This window comes from Magnolia sinica, chromosome 8 (assembly GCF_029962835.1).
Source record: "Magnolia sinica isolate HGM2019 chromosome 8, MsV1, whole genome shotgun sequence".
NCBI classification, from domain to species: domain Eukaryota; kingdom Viridiplantae; phylum Streptophyta; class Magnoliopsida; order Magnoliales; family Magnoliaceae; genus Magnolia; species Magnolia sinica.
In genome coordinates this window covers 88,701,830-88,725,961 of record NC_080580.1, presented here as the reverse complement: position 1 = coordinate 88,725,961, position 24,132 = coordinate 88,701,830, and the positions used below count along the sequence as shown (strand labels likewise).

At 41.0% G+C, this 24,132-nt stretch overlaps 1 protein-coding gene across 1 annotated transcript in view; it reads right to left on the bottom strand.

Annotated features, from left to right (window-relative positions):
• Positions 1 to 916: 916 nt before the first annotated feature.
• Positions 917 to 24,132, bottom strand: part of LOC131253623 (splicing factor Cactin-like) — a 55,858-nt gene continuing 32,642 nt past the window's right edge. Inside the window, exons 9-14 of the mRNA XM_058254693.1 lie at positions 8,385 to 8,669; positions 6,980 to 7,118; positions 6,743 to 6,885; positions 2,580 to 2,756; positions 1,383 to 1,649; positions 917 to 1,291 (exon numbers count right to left, since the gene is read on the bottom strand). Coding sequence (XP_058110676.1) covers positions 1,172 to 1,291; positions 1,383 to 1,649; positions 2,580 to 2,756; positions 6,743 to 6,885; positions 6,980 to 7,118; positions 8,385 to 8,669 — 1,131 coding nt within the window. The 3' untranslated portion in view covers positions 917 to 1,171. The remainder of the gene's footprint in view (positions 1,292 to 1,382; positions 1,650 to 2,579; positions 2,757 to 6,742; positions 6,886 to 6,979; positions 7,119 to 8,384; positions 8,670 to 24,132) is intronic.

Here is a 24,132-nt window from a genome sequence, read left to right as displayed (position 1 = left end):
GATCAGCTACTAAGCGGTTGAATTTTCCATCTGGGAGACGTTTTGGTGCATTGGCCAATCCATAACCAACAATACTCTCTCTACAAACACTTGATAAAGGTTCTGGCAGAGGCAGGTGCAGCCCATCATCCACCGCACATCCTTTCATACGTATCCAAACCGTACAAATAACTAGTTCCAGTGTAAATGCCGCTAAAAAGCCACAATGATCAGGTGATCCTATCCATCAAGCTGTTGATCATCCAATGGATGGTTTCGAGTGAATGTGTCGCAGTCCAAGCCCAACAGATGGTTAATATGATCCAACTAATGTAAAATTCAATTATAATCCGTCCACTGGACCCCAAAAATGTTTTGGCTTGTGCCCATTTATTCGGCCTCAAACCACCTGTGAAAACATTTTAGATCAGTTGACTGATGCAATTTATTTAAAATTGGCCCAACCAAACAGCGGTTCAAATGTTCAAAAGCGCAGACCATGAAAAACAAACAAACGGGAGACTGGAAACAAACCCTGCATTCCCTGTTTCAATGATTCATTGTGGAAAACACCATACAAGGAGTATGGAAATGCGGCCTCTTGGCATGGCTATCAAAATGGTCACTCCGCCATGCAAATGGTACCAAAATCTGGCTGATCAAACCACCAGGTGGGCCATTTTTATTATTATTATTATTATTTTGTTTTTTTTTTGTTTTTTTTCGGTTAGTTGTCCATTGTCTTCAGTTCTGCAGCCCACCTGATTATTGGGTTACTATGCTTTTTTGCGAATCCTTTTTTTTTTTAAAAAAAAAGAGCGAACTTGGAGACTCACAGGTTGGAAGTCATCTACACATAGGGGTGTACATCCAGTCGAACCGGCCTCAGCTCGACTTGGCTCGGCCACTAGCTGGCCAAAACAGAAGAATGGTAGTATGATTGTCAAATAACGTAAATGGAGTAGCTGTGAAGACACCTTTACAGAATGGAAAAGTTGGAATAGCTGAAACTTTAAAGATTTTCTTTTGTTCTTTACAAAAGCTCTTACTGTAGGGAAAGAAATACACATCCCATCCATCAAGCATTACAAACTGCTGCACATGATCCATTCATGTAGAGGACACACCAGAATCCCCTACTGAAATGTGCCTCTGATAGATTATAGAATGCGGACCTCACTGGGGCCCAGCATCATCTACGGTACCAGTAGCGTTTGAAGTTGAAATAGACATGCAAAATCCCACGCTCAAATGTGCACTTGAAACCCTTCTTGTGAGAATACTCCCATTCCTTGTTGACAATACGGAATGCCTGCATATGACATGAGAGAGCGCAGGTAAGTTCATCGCATGCATGAAGGTCTATGTATATGATCAGGAAAGAGAAAGGATGCAGGACTTACAATGTCCTCGTAAGGTGGTCCGGCATGAAATCTTATCAGGCATGTCTCGCCACTGCTTCCATCTTTCTCTATGGTATAACCAGGAGCTTTCGTCTTATCAACGAGATCCGGGTAGAATATATTGAATTTGTATCCCTGCACAATCTTTGGTGGAGGATTGTCGTGATCGTAATGTGTTTGGTTGTATTTGTTCCATTCATATCCCGTGTGAACGCGATTGAAATACTTGGGCTTTCTTGGGCGGTACTTGTCATGCCACCAGTATACCTGAATGCAAATCAACATTTCAGCACTACTAACCTAATAAGGCTATTCAACCCATTGCAGTTGAAAATCTTGATCTTTCAGAAAATCAAGATTTGGCATGCCTTGCACCCGCCCATAGTTGGCAAAATGGTATATGAGAAAAAAGGACATGGGTAATGTTCAAGTTTAATTCAATTTCAATTGTTAAAAATACAGTAAAAAAGGAAAGGCTAAAAATTTGTAGCATGAGAAGTTCAGATCTAATACAGTTTGGACTTGAAAACAAAGGGTGAAAAGAAAACATGGCTATATATGTGGATGTGTACCACATATATTATATATATGTAAGGTTAAAATAGAGAACTTTAGTTAAAATAATTAGAATTTCTACATGTGAAATGATGTATATAGATGGTCGAATGTTCTTTGCCTCTCTCAAATCTTCCTTTTCAAGTAATCCCCAAATAAATTAGTCCATCCCTACTAAATTTTTTCACATTCTACTCGATTTTATCAATGAGTGGTGACCATCAATCTATATTTTTTAATTTTCCCTAAAAATTGTGTTTTGAAATAAAATGTGTTTAATTCAGTTCGCCTAAAAAATGTTTTTTTCCCCATCTTTCGAAATAGATGGAGTTTAAAATATTTAATCAATTATACGAGTTTTTATTTTCTTCCAAAAATAAGGAGTTTAAAACAGAGTTTTGCTAACTATGCACCTGCCATGCCAACTCAAATTTATCTGGTTGTTTTGCAGTGAGAGGGCCTCAAAACCAAGAAGCCTGAAGTAGGAGATTTCAAACTTGTTGGATAGCTGTGCTCTTAGTAAAACAACAAGAACAATCTGACGTGGGAGGCATGAAGCCTGCCGAATCTAGATTCCCTGGAATTGAAGATTTGAGAACTTGCATTTTCCGAAAATGAAAAATAGCAGTGGTTCTTGCAGACCTGTGACTCCAGATTAACTTCAGCTCCAGAGACGAATACTGCATCACCTTCTTCCATGGTTCCCATTGCTTTCATCGCTTTCATCTCCATGTTATCTTCAGGCTGAGCTGACTTCGCTGCCATTGCTTCTTGAAGCCGTCTCTGCTGTTCTTCTAACACAGCAATGCATTTCCTTTCCTGTCAAATAAAAAGCACAGCACATCAGCGGTCAGCTTCAGTTTATCCAAAGAGCTTCACAGTTTTGTTAAAACATGGCAAGCTACTGGGGATCAAGTGCCATAACCTTCTCTGCAATGGAGCTGTGCTTCAATACCGTAAGTTAAATGTAGGTTTGAAATTCTGGTCTGCTACATTGCACCTATGGGAGTTTTGTGCTCTCATTGTTGGTCCCCCAGCCCGGATAAAGGAGGAGGTTGTGTCAGGTTGATGGCCAGAGTCAAACTCATGCCATAACCTTCATCACGAGACTTTGACCTATGTTCTGGCTAAAGGCCTGGCTCTTGATAGAGTGGACTGGCGGAAGAGAATTCATGTAGCCAACCCATTTAATTGGTATAAGGCTCCAATGACGAAGTTAATACGGATTCAAACTCCTAGTTTTTGTTTTTAATCGATGGAAGAGATCATGAAAATGCAAAGCCTGAAATTGCTGAGGAAACAATCCCCAACAGGACAAAAGACTTATAGATTACTAACAAAAACCATTAAACTACACCATAAACTCAACATTCCCGTAGCCTGCTAACTCCTTAACCATATGATGAGGAAAATTTTGCTACTGATCTATGAATTGCTTCATGCAAACTATCACTTTTATTGCTGAAGTTTTGTAATTTCTTTCCAGACAAATAGATCAGGCCACCTGTAAGAAGCTCAAATTCCACAGTATCTGACATTTATGCCCATGGGGACCAAATAACCACATCTCGAAAAGATTGGTAGTTTTTCCAGCATTGGACAAATTATCCAAAATTGATTGAGGCATCATGATCAGACCAGTGTTCAATGTATCAACCAACATTTCCAGTATCACATGTCAGCAATATGAACCCATCCAGGAATACGAAAATTCTCATACATGCTAATATATTGTGAAATTTTTGACAAAAATTCCCCTCCCTAGGATTAGCCGATGCATGTGGTTTACTGGTGATTGCATGCATCTGCAGGGATTAGTCCTGCCTTAAAAAGGGGAGGGGATACCCTGTCGTAAAAAATAAAAATCGCCATTTATGCATTTTTGTGATATTCGACTGAAAACAATGTAAATCAATGAAAACCAGAAAAAATAAACATAAAATAAAAAGAAGTATTTTTAGCCCTTTTTTTGGGGGGAGTGTTCTCTTCGTAGTTTTGTTTTAACAACTCCACTAGCGGCTTTCTCATCAAAACACATTTGGTGGAGAAACTGTGATTGTAGAGGGATTTCCCAGCATAGTTTTTTCAGACAGTGGATTGTTGACTCCTAGACAATGGAAAACTATTATACATAGTCTTTCAGTTTTTTCCCCCTCTTTTTGTTATGTTTTCAGCCCTCAGTAGGCAGTGTCCAGAGTATCGGTATCATTACATGTATTGATGAGCAAGGATACAGAAACATGCATTTGTATTGCTAATATTATCACCGATACTCAGAAAAATATTGATGCCTGAGGGAAACATTGGGAAAAAAGGTGGAATTTTTTCAATAAAACTTTCTGAGATGCTAAAAGAAAGTTGTTTATTTCTTTCTTTCTTTCTTTTCTTTTCTTGAACAGTACTAAAAGACACATGTTTATACATGTAGGAACCAAAATGTTGCAAAAAACAACAATACATAATCAGTTTCCATTTTATAAGGGCCAAACTATGTGCTGTCAAAAAAATCAATTTAAAATAAATATATAAAATTTGTAGCCAATTAATAGATTGGACAACACTCATTAATATACAAAATTTCACATTAATTAACAATTTTTTTTTTTATTATTTTTTAAAAAACATATTTCCTAATATAAAAATTTTAAAAAAATAAATCAGGAATTCACCAATTTCCCTAAAAAAAATACTAAAATATTTTTTTTTCACCACAAATCCATGCCAGCAGATTTGTAGTTTCTAGCTTTTCCTTTTCTGTCTTTTCTTGTAATTCTTTAGCTTTTGGCCTCTTTGAAATAAAATCATCAATGTTATTAAAAAAAAAAAGAAAAAAAACCATGAGAATCATGCATAGAGATGGATTTCCATTGCAGTCCATGCTAACATTTACAAAAACAAAAAAACAAAAAAAAACAAAAAAATGAAAAAGAAAAGTTTCCATGGATTGTTCGCCACCTATGAGTTCAAGCCCATCTTTGTTTCAGGTCAAGATTTCCCCCCAAATCGAAACTTTGATTCAATAAAAACCAAGAGTGAAGGGGTAGTTGAATTTTGTTTTATTTTTTCTCAAATTTCTGTCATTTTTTCCCTATTTTTGGATGTTTCCCTAGCATCATGGATGTTATCAATCGTACCTCCGATACCAGGGAACTTCTATAAGGGATTATTTTCAAAATATCGCTGATATCGATAATATTGCCAAGGATTAGCCGATATTTAGAAATTTTTATACTGCCGGCAGTTTTAGTATTGTTGACTTGACAATACTGATGATATCACCAATATTTGGAATATTGTTAGTAGGTAATCGTGTTTCCTTTAACGTCTTAAGTTTCACTGAAAAATTCCACCATTTTCCTAAAGTTTCTGCAGTTTTTCCCTCATATTATGATACATCACATGATACACGCAGTACTTTCCAATGTTTCCCATGATACTTTTGTTCCCAAGGGTGATGCCTGCCTGCACTTGCTGCACCCATTAATGATGACTTTTGCCTATTGATTTTCTGCATTTGTAGGTTGTGCAATTAATTCATAGGGGAAAACAAAAGCAAAATCAGATGACAGAGAAATAACAGGCCTTTCACAGTGAAATCACATTGTGCACCCTGTAACACATCCCCCATGCAGGTTTATAAAAATATTGATCGGTCCTGCAGCATAGTAGGTGGGGCCACTTGGACATTGCATGAGTCAATGTTGACGTGCAACTAAAAACTCAAACCCACAAAATTAAGTTTCACACCTTCGGATATAATGGGAAGTGTAACCATCAGGCTTTACCTACTGACTACTTCACCATCAGATGTCTATAAGGAAGCCCATGTACACGTCATCACATGGGCCAACTTAGGACAAGAGTGTGAGATCAAACCTGTCTATCAGGCAGTTCCCAATGGGCAGATGACCTTGTTCAGAAACAAGGCTGTTCTGCTAATCAGGTGGGCTACTATTTATGAGACAAAAGTATTGCTTAAAAAAATTGGCCAAGGTTTTGCAAGTTGTCCATTGTTTCTAATGTTGTGGCCCACGTGATGGGTAGAACTGCTGCCTATTTGGGGCAAGAGCATCCTAACAGTGTGATCCACCTGCATGTCAGCCACATTGGAATATGTGGCAGTGTGTAGATGGGCTCCCTTAAAACATTTGTGAGCCTAGCAAACCTCTGCTTTTACAGTTCCTTATTAGGTCATGCCCCCTGAAGAACAAACCAACTATTGGTCAGTCTTTCCACCAGTCAAAAACTTGGTTGCATAAAGTGGGAAACAAAGCGAGAGCAGATTCGGGCCTTAGAGATGGGAAGTGTCTGTTTCAAAATGTTAGGTAGCATTTGGAAGTAACTTAGGACCCAGGGGAGGCAGATAGCTTCCATGTATATAAACATCTTGTTCATTTCGAGAAGTCTATCAGGTCACGACAAGCTTCAAAGCAGAAAAATGATAGCCCATCTGTTGGGGTTTCATCTTCTGCGCCAGCCCAAAATGAATGAAAAATTCAAAACAAAGTTACGACAAATGTATGTGGGTTACTTCCAAATGCACCCATAGCAAGTGTTAAAGGCTAGGAAGCAGAAGGGACACAAGTCCAAGAAGCAAGTCCAAAGTGGGAGTCACACCTTGGTAGAAGGTTCCAACAACTAACATCCAATACGGCAAGTAACATTTAACCAACATCACCTGAGTTTATCCTATTATTATTATTATTTTCCTTTCCATAGGTTACAGTTTGACTCCTATGACATTTTACTTGTATGTAGCCTAAGCGAAATAGTACACAAAGTGACAAGCAATGAAATAACATTACCAGCTCAACCCGGTCATCTTCAGGGTCTATTGCATCTTCATTATCTTCAGCATGCATCAACTCCGGTGAAAATGAACCAGGCTCTTCCTGCATCTCATTTGTTGGTTCAGCCATTATGGGTTCAGGGGAGTAAGGCCGAGCTTCTGAAATGTAAGGCATTTCAGTTAAAACACCACAAATAACATGCAGCCATAACCAAATCCAAATAAATGGAGCCAGGATTGAGAAAGACGATACCTTCCATGTCATCCATAGTATCTTCCTCTTCACGTTTTGAATCATGATCTGTGTCTAAGTGCTGTTCAGATTCCACAGGATGCTCTAAGCGCTGTAAATGCTTACGCAGCAGACTGGTATGAATTTCCTTTAGACAAGCCTGCAATAGAAGCAACTTAGCTGATGTTTCGTCCAAAAGCCATGAATCAACTAAGACTGATACAAATTAAGAATCATGGAAACACTAAAAGCAGGATTCTTTCATCCAGACTCTAAGAACAAGTGCAATGGATTATGGGCCCTCAAAGGTACCAAAGTATAACTTAATGTTAAAGGGAATGACGATTACAAGAAGAAAAGAGAAAACAGTAAAATATGGATGCTAAGAAACTACAAGTAAAAAAAGCAAGAATCGCTGAAATATTCATCTCCGAAGTTCCCTGATGGGTGATATTTCAGCTATATCTCACTCAATTAGGGATGAAATGGAGGTAACAATCACAAACACTCAAGTACAACAAATAGAAAGACAGGACCCATCTCATTGCCCACAAACGAAATCATTCTGCTGGTTCCTATCATATATATATTTTTTTCGATGGATAAAATAGGGTATGGCAGGACTCCTACCCAACACAAAAAAAATAAAAAAATACAAGCTATTATAATCTTTCATATGTATGAGGTTCTGTTTATGAAGGATTAGTATGGAATGCATTTGAATTTTTTTTTATCAACTATAGGCGAAAAGATTCAATTCATTTCATATGTGACGATACATTCTTGGGATTCTGGCCTTTCTGTGAATCCTAACCTACTTGGAACACTCAGGAGCATGAACAAACAAAATAGGGCGATGATGAGGAATCAAAGAAATTGCAGCAAGTCCCATCCATATGCAAGATCCAAAATCTAACAGCGGATCTCAAAATTCTCAATTAGGCCAAAAGGAGGCTAAAACAAAATCATCTAGAAAAATAAGAGTCCAAAATCGTCAGAATCAGCAAGTATGATCCTCCAAAAATAGCAGTTATAGTTCCAGAAGTTCAATCGCAAAAATCAGCAGCAAACAGTCTAAATATTCAGCATATGGTGACTTCAGGGCTACAATAATAGAAGTAGGTAACTAGTGAAAGACAAGTAAGAACTCATTCTAAACCTATTCCATTTCTTGACTAACCAAGATGCTAGAGAATTCTTTTCTAGCAGGTAAAAAACTTCAGCCACATGATACGGAAATGCACAAAAAGTTTTCTATGGAACCATTATTTGTTATATGTACTCGGGCAACTTCGAGGATGAAAATGCTAAGACTTAGTTCTTAAAAAAAGGAGATAGCCTAGTAACAGATGACCACCTAATGCTATTTCATGTATTTAGTTCCAAGTCCAGTACACATAAAAAGAGATAGAGGAGCATCATATACCTTTGCCTTGAATATATGAAGGCATGTCAGAAGAGCTTCCCAATACTCAACTACCTTGGCTGTACCAGAACGCATCTGAGACTCAATCTGACTCTGCATTGCCTCCAACTGGGTGTATGTTTTCCCTTGCAACAGGTTCTTGACATCTGCTTCAATGTTTGAATGCAAGCCCCTTTCTTCAGCAAGTACTTCAGCTGGTGGTTCCTCGCCACGTACCCTAGCCCGATCAAGTGCATCCCTTTTCCGAGCTTCAGCAAGTTCCCAATCACAAACTACGATCATTGCCTGTTACAAAGCATGCATACATATTTTTAGTTACTTTAAAGAAAATAACATAGGACTCTATAATACAACTACAAAAGAGTTGGCGTGAGAAAAATAAGAAAGAAAAATATAACTTAGTTGAATAGAAACAAGAGGAGTTGGATGGTTGGAATACAGTAAGTATGTGAAGCTTTTACAGTAATTGGAGTGCAGCTTACATAGATCAATGAACTTCCATAAATGCAAAGGAGTGTTGAGGACCAGTTAAGATTAAAATTCTGTAATTGGATAATTTAAAGCCATGGAGACACAAATTTATATATATATATATATATATATATATGGGAAAAGGTACTATACGCTCGACCGCATAGTACCTTCCCATAAGGTCGAGTGCTGGCACTATACTAGCGGTTGGATGGTGAAAGTTTCAAAAGAACGGTGAGATTTTATAGGGAGAAAGGTGAGATTTTATAGGGAGAGTGGAGAAACAAAACTGGAGTCCACCTCTCTCTCTTATATTTCCTACTGAAGCCTCCTGCATGAAGGTCTACCCTACAAACCTTGGTTGGAGCCTACCGTGGGGTTTTTTGAGAAATCCACCCCGTCCATCCATTTTTCCATATCATTTAAGGGGTTGAGCCTAAAATTGAACCAAATCCAAATCTCAAGTTGATCATATCACAAGAAACAGTGGGAATAATAATTTCAACCATTGAAACCTTGCTAGGCCCCATAGTGATCTAAAATTCTAAAAGTAATCATCATAACTGAGAAAATCATAAAGGAAACATGCAATGGAGCGGGCCATCACTACAACCATGGATTATAGAATTCAATTACTACTTAGGTTGGATCCGGTGAGGGATGAGACCTCCCGATCTTGCATGGTCACACCCAATCGATCAACGAAGATCACTAGTCCGAAGAACCAAGAAGTTTCTCGGATTAGGGATTTGAGAATTTGGGGGTTTAGGGTTTAGATCGGTTCTCAAGATTTTGATCGAAGAAGGATTAGCCAAAACTGGAAAATAGAAGGAAGAAAATTATTACCTTGAAGAAGTTGGAGGGGCACAAGAAGAAATTAGAAGAAGAAGATCAAGGGAAGAGAAGAAGCACCATTAGAGAGAAGAGAGGAAGGAGGCAACCAAAGGGTTTGCTTTTCATTAATCAATAGTTAAAAATTCGAGTTTAGGGCTTTAGCCCACTTAAATAAGCAAATAAAGACATAAAATTACTAAAATACCCCTAGGATAAGCAAATAAAGACATAAAATTACTAAAAGACCCCTAACTAAGTCAAAAACGCGCAAATAACATAAGTACGGGAAAGTTTAGGCGCTCGGTCTTCTTTCTCCAATCTTCCTTCACATGTGTCTTCCCTGAGTGGGGTCTTCTATATGTCCAATCACATGTGAAAGGTCTTCAGCTCCTCAATAGTCGCCTATCCACAAGGACGACACTTGTGGTTGGCGCTTTCTTCGTTGGTATACCTTGAATGCGCCTGTGTCCGCATCAATTCCCCTTGGGTGAGAAAAACTCGACTCCGACGAGTTGAAACTTTTATAGCGCTCGAGTAGATCTGGATCAATACCTTGCAATGCGTCGCCCGACAGCCACGTAGATTCGGACGATGGTTTGTTCTTCCACTTGACAAGATACCTTTGAAAACCCCCATCTCTCGTGGATACTATCTCGTCATCCAAGATTTCCTCAATTGCTTCTTTATGGGTAATAGGTGGAGGAGAGGGTGGAAGGGGTTGGGTAGCAAACTCAGAAAAAGGCCATGAAAGGGACGATGTATCAACAATGAGAGTATGGGCACGGACTAGATCTTCTACATTAAAAGTTGGATTAATGCTCATTGTCAACCCGATACGCGTTGGACCCAACCTTTTGTAATATCTTAAATGGTCCAGCACTACGTGCTTGTAATTTCTTTGCAAATCCTTGAGAGAATCGCTCTGGCCTTATTCGCACCATTACATAGTCTCCTTCTTGAAATTCTTACACTCTACGATGAGAATCAGCTGAAACTTTATAATCATCATTGCTCTTATTTAACCGCTGTCTAATATGTGTATGCAAATCATGAATATGGCGTGCGAATGCATCGGCTGACTCAGAAGACCTTTAGGTAACAGACATAGGTAAGAGATCTATGGGCATTCTAGGTTTATAACCACTTACAATTTTAAAAGGACTCAACCCTGTAGATCTATTAACTGACCCATTATAAGCAAGTTTAGCAGTTGGTAAAATTAGGTCCCAAGTCTTAACATGTTCACCCACTAGACAACGTAGAAGATTTCCAAGGCTATGGTTTACCACTTCAGTTTGACCATCTGTTTGTGGGTGGTAAGCAGTAGAAAATTGCAAACGAGTTCCCATAATGTGCCACAGTGTCTTCCAAAAATAGCTAGTAAATCGAACATCACGATCAGACACTATGGTTTTAGGTAACCCATGGAGACGCACCACACCATCAAAAAAGATACGAGCAACATGAGACGCATCTGACGTCTTCGAACATGGGAGGAAATGCGCCATTTTAGAAAAACGGTCCACAACGACAAAAACGAAATCGTGCTTTTTTATAGTCTTGGGAAGCCCGAGCACGAAGTCCATACTAATGTCCTGCCACGGAGCATGTGGCACTGGCAATGGCGTGTATAGCCCGGTATTTTGCTTTCTTTGCTTTGCCAGCTGACATGTTCGACACTGCCCTAAAACTTTGGCTACGTCTCGCTTGAGGCTTGGCCAATAGAAACGATCTTCCACGAGGGCAATAGTCTTATCACGACCAAAATGGCCAGCTATCCCTCCTGAATGAAGCTCCCAGATGAGGAATTCACGAAGGGACATACGGGGAATACAAAGTCTGTCTCCCTTGAAAAGAAAGCCATCTTTAAGAACATATTCACCCATAATATGCTGGTCACTAGAGAGCGACGCGTAAGTACCCCCAAAATCAGGACATATGGGGTATTCATCTTTCAGTTGCTCAAATCCGACTACCTCTACACTCAAGGAGTTGAGCAACGCCACTCTCCTACTAAGGGCATCCGCTGGTTTGTTTTCAACCCCGGCCTTGTGTTTCAAAACAAACGAATATTCCTGAAGAAACGCTACCCACTTGGCATGCCTTGGGTTGAGTTTCTTCTAAGAATGCAAATATCTCAAAGCCTCATGGTCAGAAAACAAAACGAATTCTTGCGGTAGGAGGTAGTGTCGCCAATGTCTCAGGGATTGCACTACCGCATAAAATTCTTTGTCGTAAGTGGAGTATTTTTGTTTTGCCTCATTCAGTTTCTCACTGAAATAGGCCACTGGGTGTCCTTCTTGACTCAACACTCCACCTATACCGACACCAGACGCATCGCACGCTACTACAAAGACTTTAGAAAAGTCAGGTAGGCGCATGACAGGAGCTTCCACCATCTTGCCCTTAATTTCTTTAAAAGCCTTGACAGCGGCTTTAGACCACACGAACTCTCCCTTTTTCATGCACTCAGTAATGGGAGCCATGATCGTGCTAAAACCCCTAATGAACCGATGATAAAAAGTTGTTAGGCCGTGAAAACTTCGCACCTCATGAATGTTCCTTCGTTCTGGCCACTCAACTATGGCCCTAACTTTTTCAAGGTCTGCGCGCATCCCTTCAGATGACACTATAAATCCTAAGAACACAACTTGGCTAGACATGAATGCACATTTCTTAAGATTAGCGTACAACTTTTCCTTCCTAAGGACACTACAGACCTTCTTTAAATGTTCAAGGTGTGATTCCTTAGTGGTACTATAAATAAGAATATCGTCAAAGTACACCACTAGGAATTTTTCCATGAACGGCCTCAAAGCTTGTGTCATCACCCGCATGAAAGTACTGGGTGCGTTAGTCAAGCCGAAGGGCATGACCAACCACTCATACAACCCATCTTTCGTCTTAAACGCCGTCTTCCACTCATCTCCGGGGCGTATACGGATTTGGTGATATCCACTCTTGAGGTCTATCTTAGAGAATATAGTGGACCTGGCCATCATGTCAAGCATATCATCAAGTCTAGGTATAGGGAACCTATACTTGACAGTAATTTTGTTTATGGCACGGCTGTCCACACACATGCGCCACGTGCCGTCTTTCTTTGGCGTCAACAATGCAGGCACGGCACACGGGCTCATACTCTCTTGGATGAAACCCTTTTGCAGAAGCTCATCAACTTGCTTCTTCAACTCTGCATGCGCTGCAGGGTTCATCCTGTAGTGAGGAAGGTTCGGTAGAGTAGACCCTGGGACAAGATCAATGGCATGTTGTATGTCCCTCATAGGTGGCAACTCATTCGGTAAGTCTTCAGGAAATACATCACTGTATTCCTTCAGGACCGAGGTCACCTCACGGGGCAACTCTGATGGAACCTCAGGTGTAATTTCTCTAGCCACAAGGGCATACACCATAGAATCCTCCTTAGCCTCTTTTTCAAACTCTCTTGAGCTGATTATATGTAAAGACTTAGGTTTGGATTTCCCCATTTCTCTAGGCTCACTTACCTTATCATCCTTCTTTCAAAGGTATCTTGTCAAGTGGAAGAACAAACCATCGTCTGAATCTACGTGGCTGTCGGGCGACGCATTGCAGGGTATTGATCCAGATCTACTTGAGCGCTACAAAAGTTTCAACTCGTTGGAGTCGAGTTTTTCTCACCCGAGGGGAATTAATGCGGACACAAGCGCATTTAAGGTGTACCAACGAAGAAAGCGCCAACCACAAGTGCCGTCCTTGTGGATAGGCGACTATTGAGGAGCTGAAGACCTTTCACATGTGATTGGACATATAGAAGACCCCACTCAGGGAAGACACATGTGAAAGAAAATTGGAGAAAGAAGACCGAGCGCCCAAACTTTCCCGTACTTATGTTATTTGTGTGTTTTTGACTTAATTAGGGGTCTTTTAGTAATTTTATGTCTTTATTTGCTTATTTAAGTGGGCTAAAGCCCTAAACTCGAATTTCAACTATTGATTAATGAAAAGCAAACCCTTTGGTTGCCTCCTTCCTCTCTTCTCTCTAATGGTGCTTCTTCTCTCCCCTTGATCTTCTTCTTCTAATTTCTTCTTGTGCCCCTCCAACTTCTTCAAGGTAATAATTTTCTTCCTTTTATTTTCCAGTTTTGGCTAATCCTTTTTCGATCAAAATCTTGAGAACCGATTTAAACCCTAAATCCTAAATTCTCAAATCCCTAATCCGAGAAACTTCTTGGTTCTTCGGACTAGTGATCTTCGTTGATCGATTGGGTGTGACCATGCAAGATCGGGAGGTCTCATCCCTCGCCGGATCCAACCTAAGTAGTAATTGAATTCCATAATCCATGGTTGTGGTGATGGCCCGCTCCATTGCATGTTTCCTTTATGATTTTCTCAGTTATGATGATTACTGTTAGAATTTTAGATCATTTATTCCTTTTATTTCCGCTGTTTAATTATGTCCATGAGCATGCATCATAATTAGGGCTGTCCTGCGTCAAATTTGGTATCAAAGCCTAAGCTTGCATGGTTTTTGTCTAGATAGAGTTATCAAATTAGGGTTTTGATTTTTAGGTTTAACTTAGGAAAGTTCCAAGTTTAGAAAGTTTTCAATTTTAGAAACTTTCCAATTTTAGAAAGTTCCTAATCTGGAAAATTTCCAGATTTGAGTTGTTTCCTGTTTCAACTTAATTGTGTCAGTTCATAGTAGTTTTGCATTCATCGCATTCATCTTGAAAGTCATAACACCTAGTAGTCTAGTTAGGTAGAGTTTGGTTCAAGTCTTCATTGTATGCCCACGAGAAGAGGTAGAGGTTTCGGACTTCAACCTACCATGAATAACGAGCAGTTATCTGAGCAACTTGCTCAATTGATACAAAAGATAACCGCCCTAGAAGCGGGTCAAAGGCGTGAGTTTGCCCGCCTTGAGAACCAAATTACCACTACCATGACTAAGGTGGAGCAACTAGAGGCGTCCCAAAAGGAAAACCCCGCTGTAGGGGAAGATGCGCACTCCCAAGTGGAAGGAATCATTGAAGAACGTGCTGCCACACGTGGTGGTAGTGAGGATAGAGATCGTGGTAACGGTCGTGGTGTGGTGCGAGAGGCACGAGCCACATGTGGTCATCAAGACCGCTATGATCCAGATGAGCGTGCGATGAAGAGTGTGAGAGTTGAGGCCCCGAGTTTTGATGGGCGCTTGGATCCCAAGGCGTTCCTTGACTGGGTTGCTGACATGGACCACTACTTTGAGTGGTATGGCATGTCGAAAAACCGTCAAATGCGGTTTGCTAAGATGAAGCTTGTGGGTCAAGCCAAGCTCTTCTGAACCAACACCGAGCGTAGGATAGAGAGAGTTGGTAGAGCCCCTATCACACATTGGTATGAGATGAAAGAGAAGTTGAAGGAGAAGTACCTTCCTCTCTCATACCGTCAGAAGCTCCTTGACCAATGGCAATCCTTACGCCAAGGGTCAATGCCTGCCGCTGACTACATCGCTAAATTTGAAGAGTATGTGATGCGATGTGATATCCGAGAAGACCCTCTAGTAACGCTCTTGCGTTTCAAGACGGGCCTTTGTGCGGATCTTTAGCGTGAGCTTATTACTCGGCCCTTAACGGACTTAGATGAAGCATATCAAGTCGTGCAGGAGTTAGAGCAATATCTGAAGGCTCCTGTCGTTCGTCGTTTTGAGTCCCGAGACTTCAGTGCTAGATCTAGTTCCCAAGGAACTAGACCTAATATTGGTAGTCAACCTAGGGCACAGGCGACCATTCCGCCTAGGCCTAGGGAGGACAAGGGCAAAGGGGTTCTTGGTGCCGGTCCTAGTAACATGAGCCAAGTGAGGTGCTATGAGTGTGGCAACCTTGGCCACATGTCTAATCAATGTCCTACGAAGAGCCGTGGGAGAGCCTTAGTTATAGGCGAGTCCCACGAGGTGGAGATGACCAGGGTGATTATGAAGTTGAAGAGTATCACCCTGAAGGAGGACTTACTGATGAAGAAGAAGTGGATGGAGAAGCAACGCTTGCAGTAGTCAGGCGTGTGTTAGCTCAGTCTAGAAGTAGTGCTGACTGGCGTCGAAGCACTATCTTCTACACTATTGCCAAGTGTGGTGAAAAGAATTGTAAGGTGATAGTGGACTGGAAGTTGTCAGAATGTGATTTCCACTAGCACCTTAGATCGCTTAAAACTAAAATCCACACCTCATCCAGACCCGTATAAAGTTTCTTGGGTTGACAAGACATCCCTACCTGTCACCCAGCAATGTCTAGTCCCCATCGAGTTTGGGTCATACAAAGAGTCCCTGTGGTGTGATGTTTTACCTATGGATGTGGGACATGTTATCCTAGGTAGACCGTGGCTATTCGATAATGATGTCACGATCTTTGGCCGTTCGAATGCGTGTACTTTTATGTATAATGGTAAAAAGATCAAACTTAATCCCATGCCACCTGAGAATACACTAGGGAAGAAGAAGGATGAGAAGGCAAGTGAGCCTAGAGAAATGGGGAAATCCAAACCTAAGTCTTTACATATAATCAGCGCAAGAGAGTTTGAAAAAGAGGCTAAGGAGGATTCTATGGTGTATGCCCTTGTGGCTAGAGAAATTACACCTGAGGTTCCATCAGAGTTGCCCCGTGAGGTGACCTCGGTCCTGAAGGAATACAGTGATGTATTTCCTGAAGACTTACCGAATGAGTTGCCACCTATGAGGGACATACAGCATGCCATTAATCTTGTCCCATGGTCTACTCTACCGAACCTTCCTCACTACAGAATGAACCCCACAGCGCATGCCGAGTTGAAGAAGCAAGTTGATGAGCTTCGCAAAAGGGTTTCATCCAAGAGAGTATGAGCCCGTGTGCCGTGCCCGCATTGTTGACGCCAAAGAGAGACGGCACGTGGCGCATGTGTGGACAGTAGAGCCATAAAATTACTGTCAAGTATAGGTTCCCTATACCTAGACTTGATGATATGCTTGACATGATGGCCAGGTCCACTATATTCTCTAAGATAGACCTCAAGAGTGGATATCACCAAATCCATATACGCCCAGGAGATGAGTGGAAGACGGCGTTTAAGACGAAAGATGGGTTGTATGAATGGTTGGTCATGCCCTTCGGCTTAACTAACGCACCCAGTACTTTCATGCGAGTGATGACACAAGCTTTGAGGCCGTTCATGGAAAAATTCATAATGGTGTACTTTGACGATATTCTTATTTATAGTACCACTAAGGAATCACACCTTGAACATTTAAAGAAAGTCTGTAGTGTCCTTAGGAAGAAAAAGTTGTACGCTAATCTTAAGAAATGTGTATTCATGTCTAGCCAAGTTGTGTTCTTAGGATTTATAGTGTCATCTGAAGGGATGCGCGCAGACCCTGAAAAAGTCAGGGCCATAGTTGAGTGGTCAGAACTAAGCCGAAGGGCATGACCAACCACTCATACAGCCCATCTTTCGTCTTAAACGCCGTCTTCCACTCATCTCCTAGGCGTATACGGATTTGGTGATATCCACTCTTGAGGTCTATCTTAGAGAATATAGTGGACTTGGCCATCATGTCAAGCATAGTACTTTCATGCGGGTGATGACACAAGCTTTGAGGCCGTTCATGGAAAAATTTCTAGTGGTGTACTTTGACGATATTCTTATTTATAGTACCACTAAGGAATCACACCTTGAACTTTTAAAGTAGGTCTGTAGTGTCCTTATGAAGGAAAAGTTGTACGCTAATCTTAAGAAATGTGCATTCATGTCTAGCCAAGTTGTGTTCTTAGGATTTATAGTGTCATCTGAAGGGATGCGCGCAGACCCTGAAAAAGTCGGGGCCATAGTTGAGTGGTCAGAACTAAGGAAAGGGCATGACCAACCACTCATACAGCCCATCTTTCGTCTTAAACGCCGTCTTCCACTCATCTCCTAGGCGTATACGGATTTGGTGATATCCACTCTTGAGGTCTATCTTAGAGAATATAGTGGACTTGGCCATCATGTCAAGCATATCATCAAGTCTAGGTATAGGGAACCTTGAGGCCGTTCATGGAAAAATTCCTAGTGGTGTACTTTGACGATATTCTTATTTATAGTACAACTAAGGAATCACACCTTGAACATTTAAAGAAGGTCTGTAGTGTCCTTAGGAAGGAAAAGTTGTACGCTAATCTTAAGAAATGTGCATTCATGTCTAGCCAAGTTGTGTTCTTAGGATTTATAGTGTCATCTGAAGGGATGCGCGCAGACCCTGAAAAAGTCAGGGCCATAGTTGAGTGGCCAGAACTAAGGAACATTCCTGAGGTGTGAAGTTTTCACAGCCTAACAACTTTTTATCGTCGGTTCATTAGGGGTTTTAGCACGATCATGGCTCCCATTACCGAGTGCATGAAAAAGGGAGAGTTCGTGTGGTCTAAAGCCGCCGTCAAGGCTTTTAAAGAAATTAAGGGCAAGATGGTGGAAGCTCCTGTCATGCGTCTACCTGACTTTTCTAAAGTCTTTGTAGTAGCGTGCGATGCGTCTGGTGTCGGTATAGGTGGAGTGTTGAGTCAAGAAGGACACCCAGTGGCCTATTTCAGTGAGAAACTGAATGAGGCAAAACAAAAATACTCCACTTACGACAAAGAATTTTATGCGGTAGTGCAATCCCTGAGACATTGGTGACACTACCTCCTACCACAAGAATTCGTTTTATTTTCTGACCATGAGGCTTTGAGATATTTGCATTCTCAGAAGAAACTCAACCCAAGGCATGCTAAGTGGGTAACGTTTCTTCAGGAATATTCGTTTGTTTTGAAACACAAAGCCGAAGTCGAGAACAAACCAGTAGATGCCCTTAGTAGGAGAGTGGCGTTACTCAACTCCTTGAGTGTAGAGGTAGTTGGATTTGAGCAACTGAAAGATGAATACCTCATATGTCCTAATTTTGGAGGTACTTACGCGTCGCTCTCTAGTGACCAGCATATTATGGGTGAATATGTTCTTAAAGATGGTTTTCTTTTCAAGGGAGACAGACTTTGTATTCCCCGTATGTCCCTTCGTGAATTCCTAATCTGGGAGCTTCATTCAGGAGGGATAGCTGGCCATTTTGGTCATGATAAGACCATTGCCCTTGTGGAAGATCGTTTCTATTGGCCAAGCCTCGAGCGAGACGTAGCCAAAGTTTTAGGGCAGTGTCAAACATGTCAGCTAGCAAAGCAAAGAAAGCAAAATACCGGACTGTACACGCCATTGCCAGTGCCACATGCTCCGTGGCAGGACATTAGTATGGACTTCGTGTTCGGGCTTCCCAAGACTATAAAAAAGCACGATTCCGTTTTTGTCGTTGTGGACCGTTTTTCTAAAATGGCGCATTTCCTCCCATGTTCGAAGACGTTAGATGCGTCTCATGTTGCTCGTCTCTTTTTTGATGGTGTGGTGCGTCTCCATGGGTTACCTAAAACCATAGTGTCTGATCGTGATGTTCGATTTACTAGTTATTTTTGGAAGACACTGTGGCACATTATGGGAACTCGTTTGTAATTTTCTACTGCTTACCACCCACAAATAGATGGTCAAACTGAAGTGGTAAACCGTAGCCTTGGAAATCTTCTACGTTGTCTAGTGGGTGAACATATTAAGACTTGGGACCTAATTTTACCAACTGCTGAACTTGCTTATAATGGGTCAGTTAATAGATCTACAGGGTTGAGTCCTTTTGAAATTGTAAGTGGTTATATACCTAGAATGCCCATAGATCTCTTACCTATGTCGTTACCCAAAGGTCTTCTGAGTCAGCTGATGCATTCGCACACTATATTCATGATTTGCATACACATATTAGACAGTGATTAAATAAGAGCAATGATGATTATAAAGTTTCAACCGATTCTCATCGTAGAGTGTAAGAATTTCAAGAAGGAGACTATGTAATGGTGCGAATAAGGCCAGAGCGATTCTCTCAAGGATCTGCAAAGAAATTACAAGTGCGTAGTGCTGGACCATTCAAGATATTACAAAAGGTTGGGTCCAACGCGTATTGGGTTGACCTTCCACCTGAAATGAGCATTAATCCAACTTTTAATGTGGAAGATCTAGTCTGTGCCCATACTCCCATTGTTGATACATCGTCCTTTTCATGGCCTTTTTCTGAGTTTGCTACCCAACCCCTTACACCCCCTTCTCCACCTATTACCCATAACGAAGCAATTGAGGAAATCTTGGATGACAAGATAGTATCCACGAGAGATGGGAGTTTCCAAAGGTATCTTGTCAAGTGAAAGAACAAACCATCATCTGAATCTACGTGGCTGTCGGGCGACGCATTGCAGGGTATTGATCCAGATCTACTCGAGCGCTATAAAAGTTTCAACTCGTCGGAGTTAAGTTTCAACTCGTCGGAGTCGAGTTTTTCTCACCCGAGGAGAATTGATGCGGACACAAGCGCATTCAAGGTGTACCAACGAAGAAAGCGCCAACCACAAGTGTCGTCCTTGTGGATAGGCGACTATTGAGGAGCTGAAGACCTTTCACATGTGATTGGACATATAGAAGACCCCACTCAGGGAAGACACATGTGAAGGAAGATTGGAGAAAGAAGACCGAGCGCCCAAACTTTCCCGTACTTATGTTATTTGCGCGTTTTTGACTTAGGGGTCTTTTAGTAATTTTATGTCTTTATTTACTTATCCTAGGGGTATTTTAGTAATTTATGTCTTTATTTGCTTATTTAAGTGGGTTAAAGCCCTAAACTCGAATTTTTAACTATTGATTAATGAAAAGCAAACCCTTTGGTTGCCTCCTTCTTCTCTTCTCTCTAATGGTGCTTCTTCTCTTCCCTTGATCTTCTTCTTCTAATTTCTTCTTGTGCCCCTCCAACTTCTTCAAGGTAATAATTTTCTTCCTTCTATTTTCCAGTTTTGGCTAATCCTTCTTCGATCAAAATCTTGAGAACCGATCTAAACCCTAAACCCCCAAATTCTCAAATCCCTAATCCGAGAAACTTCTTGGTTCTTCGGACTAGTGATCTTCGTTGATCGATTGGGTGTGACCATGCAAGATCGGGAGGTCTCATCCCTCGCCGGATCCAACCTAAGTAGTAATTGAATTCCATAATCCATGGTTGTGGTGATGGCCCGCTCCATTGCATGTTTCCTTTATGATTTTCTCAGTTATGATGATTACTGTTAGAATTTTAGATCATTTATTCCTTTTATTTCCGTTGTTTAATTATATCCATGAGCATGCAACAAACTTTGAGGCCGTTCATGGAAAAATCCTAGTGGTGTACTTTGACGATATTCTTATTTATAGTACCACTAAGGAATCACACCTTGAACATTTAAAGAAGGTTTATAGTGTCCTTAGGAAGGAAAAGTTGTACGCTAATCTTAAGAAATGTCAACCCTGTAGATCTATTAACTGACCCATTATAAGCAAGTTCAGCAGTTGGTAAAATTAGGTCCCAAGTCTTAACATGTTCACCCACTAGACAACGTAGAAGATTTCCAAGGCTACGGTTTACCACTTCAGTTTGACCATCTGTTTGTGGGTGGTAAGCAGTAGAAAATTGCAAACGAGTTCCCATAATGTGCCACAGTGTCTTCCAAAAATAGCTAGTAAATCGAACATCACGATCAGACACTATGGTTTTAGGTAACCCATGGAGACGCACCACACCATAAAAAAAAAGACGAGCAACATGAGACGCATCTGACGTCTTCGAACATGGGAGGAAATGCGTCATTTTAGAAAAACGGTCCACAACGACAAAAACGGAATCGTGCTTTTTTATAGTCTTGGGAAGCCCGAGCACGAAGTCCATACTAATGTCCTGCCACGGAGCATGTGGCACTGGCAATGGCGTGTACAACCCGGTATTTTGCTTTCTTTGCTTTGCCAGCTGACATGTTCGACACTGCCCTAAAACTTTGGCTACGTCTCGCTTGAGGCTTGGCCAATAGAAACGATCTTCCACGAGGGCAATGGTCTTATCACGACCAAAATGGCCAGCTATCCCTCCTGAATGAAGCTCCCAGATGAGGAATTCACGAAGGGACATACGGGGAATACAAAGTCTGTCTCCCTTGAAAAGAAAGTCATCTTTAAGAACATATTCACCCATAATATGCTGGTCACTAGAGAGCGACACGTAAGTACCCCCAAAATCAGGACATATGGGGTATTCATCTTTCAGTTGCTCAAATCCGACTACCTCTACACTCAAGGAGTTGAGCAACGCCACTCTCCTACTAAGGGCATCCGCTGGTTTGTTTTCAACCCCGACCTTGTGTTTCAAAACAAACGAATATTCCTGAAGAAACGCTACCCACTTGGCATGCCTTGGGTTGATTTTCTTCTGAGAATGTAAATATAGGAACCCTCATGGTCGAAACAAAACAAATTCTTGCAGGTAAGAGGTAGTGTCGCCAATGTCTCATGGATTGCACTACCGCATAAAATTCTTTGTCGTAAGTGGAGTATTTTGTTTTGCCTCATTCAGCTTTTCTACTGAAATAGGCCACCGGGTGTCCTTGACTCAACACTCCACCTATACCGACACCAGACGCATCGCGCGCTACTTATTGATCCAGATCTACTCGAGCGCTACAAAGTTTCAACTCGTCTGAGTCGAGTTTTTCTCACCCGAGGGGAATTAATGCGACACAAGCGCATTCAAGGTGTACCAACGAAGAAAGCGCCAACCACAAGTGCCGTCCTTGTGGATAGGCGACTATTGAGGAGCTGAAGACCTTTCACATGTGATTGGACATATAGAAGACCCCACTCAGGGAAGACACATGTGAAGGAAGATTGGAGAAAGAAGACCGAGCGCCCAAACTTTCCCGTACTTATGTTATTTGCGCGTTTTTGACTTAGTTAGGGGTCTTTTAGTAATTTTATGTCTTTATTTGCTTATTCTAGGGGTATTTTAGTAATTTTATGTCTTTATTTGCTTATTTAAGTGGGCTAAAGCCCTAAACACGAATTTCAACTATTGATTAATGAAAAGCAAACCCTTTGGTTGCCTCCTTCCTCTCTTCTCTCTAATGGTGCTTCTTCTCTTCCCTTGATCTTCTTCTTCTAATTTCTTCTTGTGCCCCTCCAACTTCTTCAAGGTAATAATTTTCTTCCTTCTATTTTCCAGTTTTGGCTAATCCTTCTTCGATCAAAATCTTGAGAATCGATCTAAACCCTAAACCCCCAAATTCTCAAATCCCTAATCCGAGAAACTTCTTGGTTCTTCGGACTAGTGATTTTCGTTGATCGATTGGGTGTGACCATGCAAGATCGGGAGGTCTCATCCCTCGCCGGATCCAACCTAAGTAGTAATTGAATTCCATAATCCATGGTTGTGGTGATGGCCCGCTCCATTGCATGTTTCCTTTATGATTTTCTCAGTTATGATGATTACTGTTAGAATTTTAGATCATTTATTCCTTTTATTTCCGCTTTAATTATGTCCATGAGCATGCATCATGATTTGAGCCTAAAATTGAACCAAATCCAAATCTCAAGTTGATCATATCACAAGAAACAGTGGGAATAATAATTTCAACCATTGAAACCTTGCTAGGCCCCACATTATTGTAAGTGTTTTATCCACGCCGTTCATCGTTTTTTCTCATATCATTTTAAGATATGATCCAAAAAATGAGTCAGGTCCAGGGATCAAGTGGACCACAAGTTGGGGATTGAACGTCCACCATTAAAAACTTCTTGAGAGATGGAGAAGTTTCTAATCAATCTGATATTTGTGTTTTCACTTCATCCACGTTTACATGACCTTTTGAATAGGTTGGATGGTAAAAAAATTTCACGGTGGCCCTTAGAAATGTTTCAGCGGTGGGTGTCATTATCACTGCAGCTTCCTTTGGTGTGGTCCACTGGAGCTATGGACCTGCTTCATTTTTAGTATCATATCTTAAAATGATCCGAGAAAAGTAACAAACGATGCGGATAAAACACATATCACGTTGTGCCCCACCGAGCCCTACCCGGACGGATTACCGTCCGGGCGGGGAAGGATGCAATCCGCGTTCTCTTTCTTCTGAAATCGGATTGCGTACTGAGTTACTCAAGTGAGCTCTCACCATACTGAGTAAACTTTGTTGGATCCACTGTGAATACATGTGGTTTATCCACACCGTCCATCCATTTTTAAAGATCATTTTAGGCGTTGAGACCAAAATTCAAGCATACCCACTCCTTAAATGGACCATACCACATAAAACAGTTGAAGTATTGATTTCCACAGTTGAAACCTTTCTAAGGCATGCAGTGATGTTTATTTTTCATCAAACCTATTCATAAGATCAAACAAAAATGGATGAAGGGAAAGAAATAGATATAAGATTGATCTAAACCTTCCGTGGCCCCCAAGAACTTTTCAACGGTAGAAGTTCAATTCACACTGTTTATGTTGGTGTTGTCCATTTGATCTTTTTATAGACCTTATTTTTAAGCTAAAGCCCTAAAATTATCTGGTAAA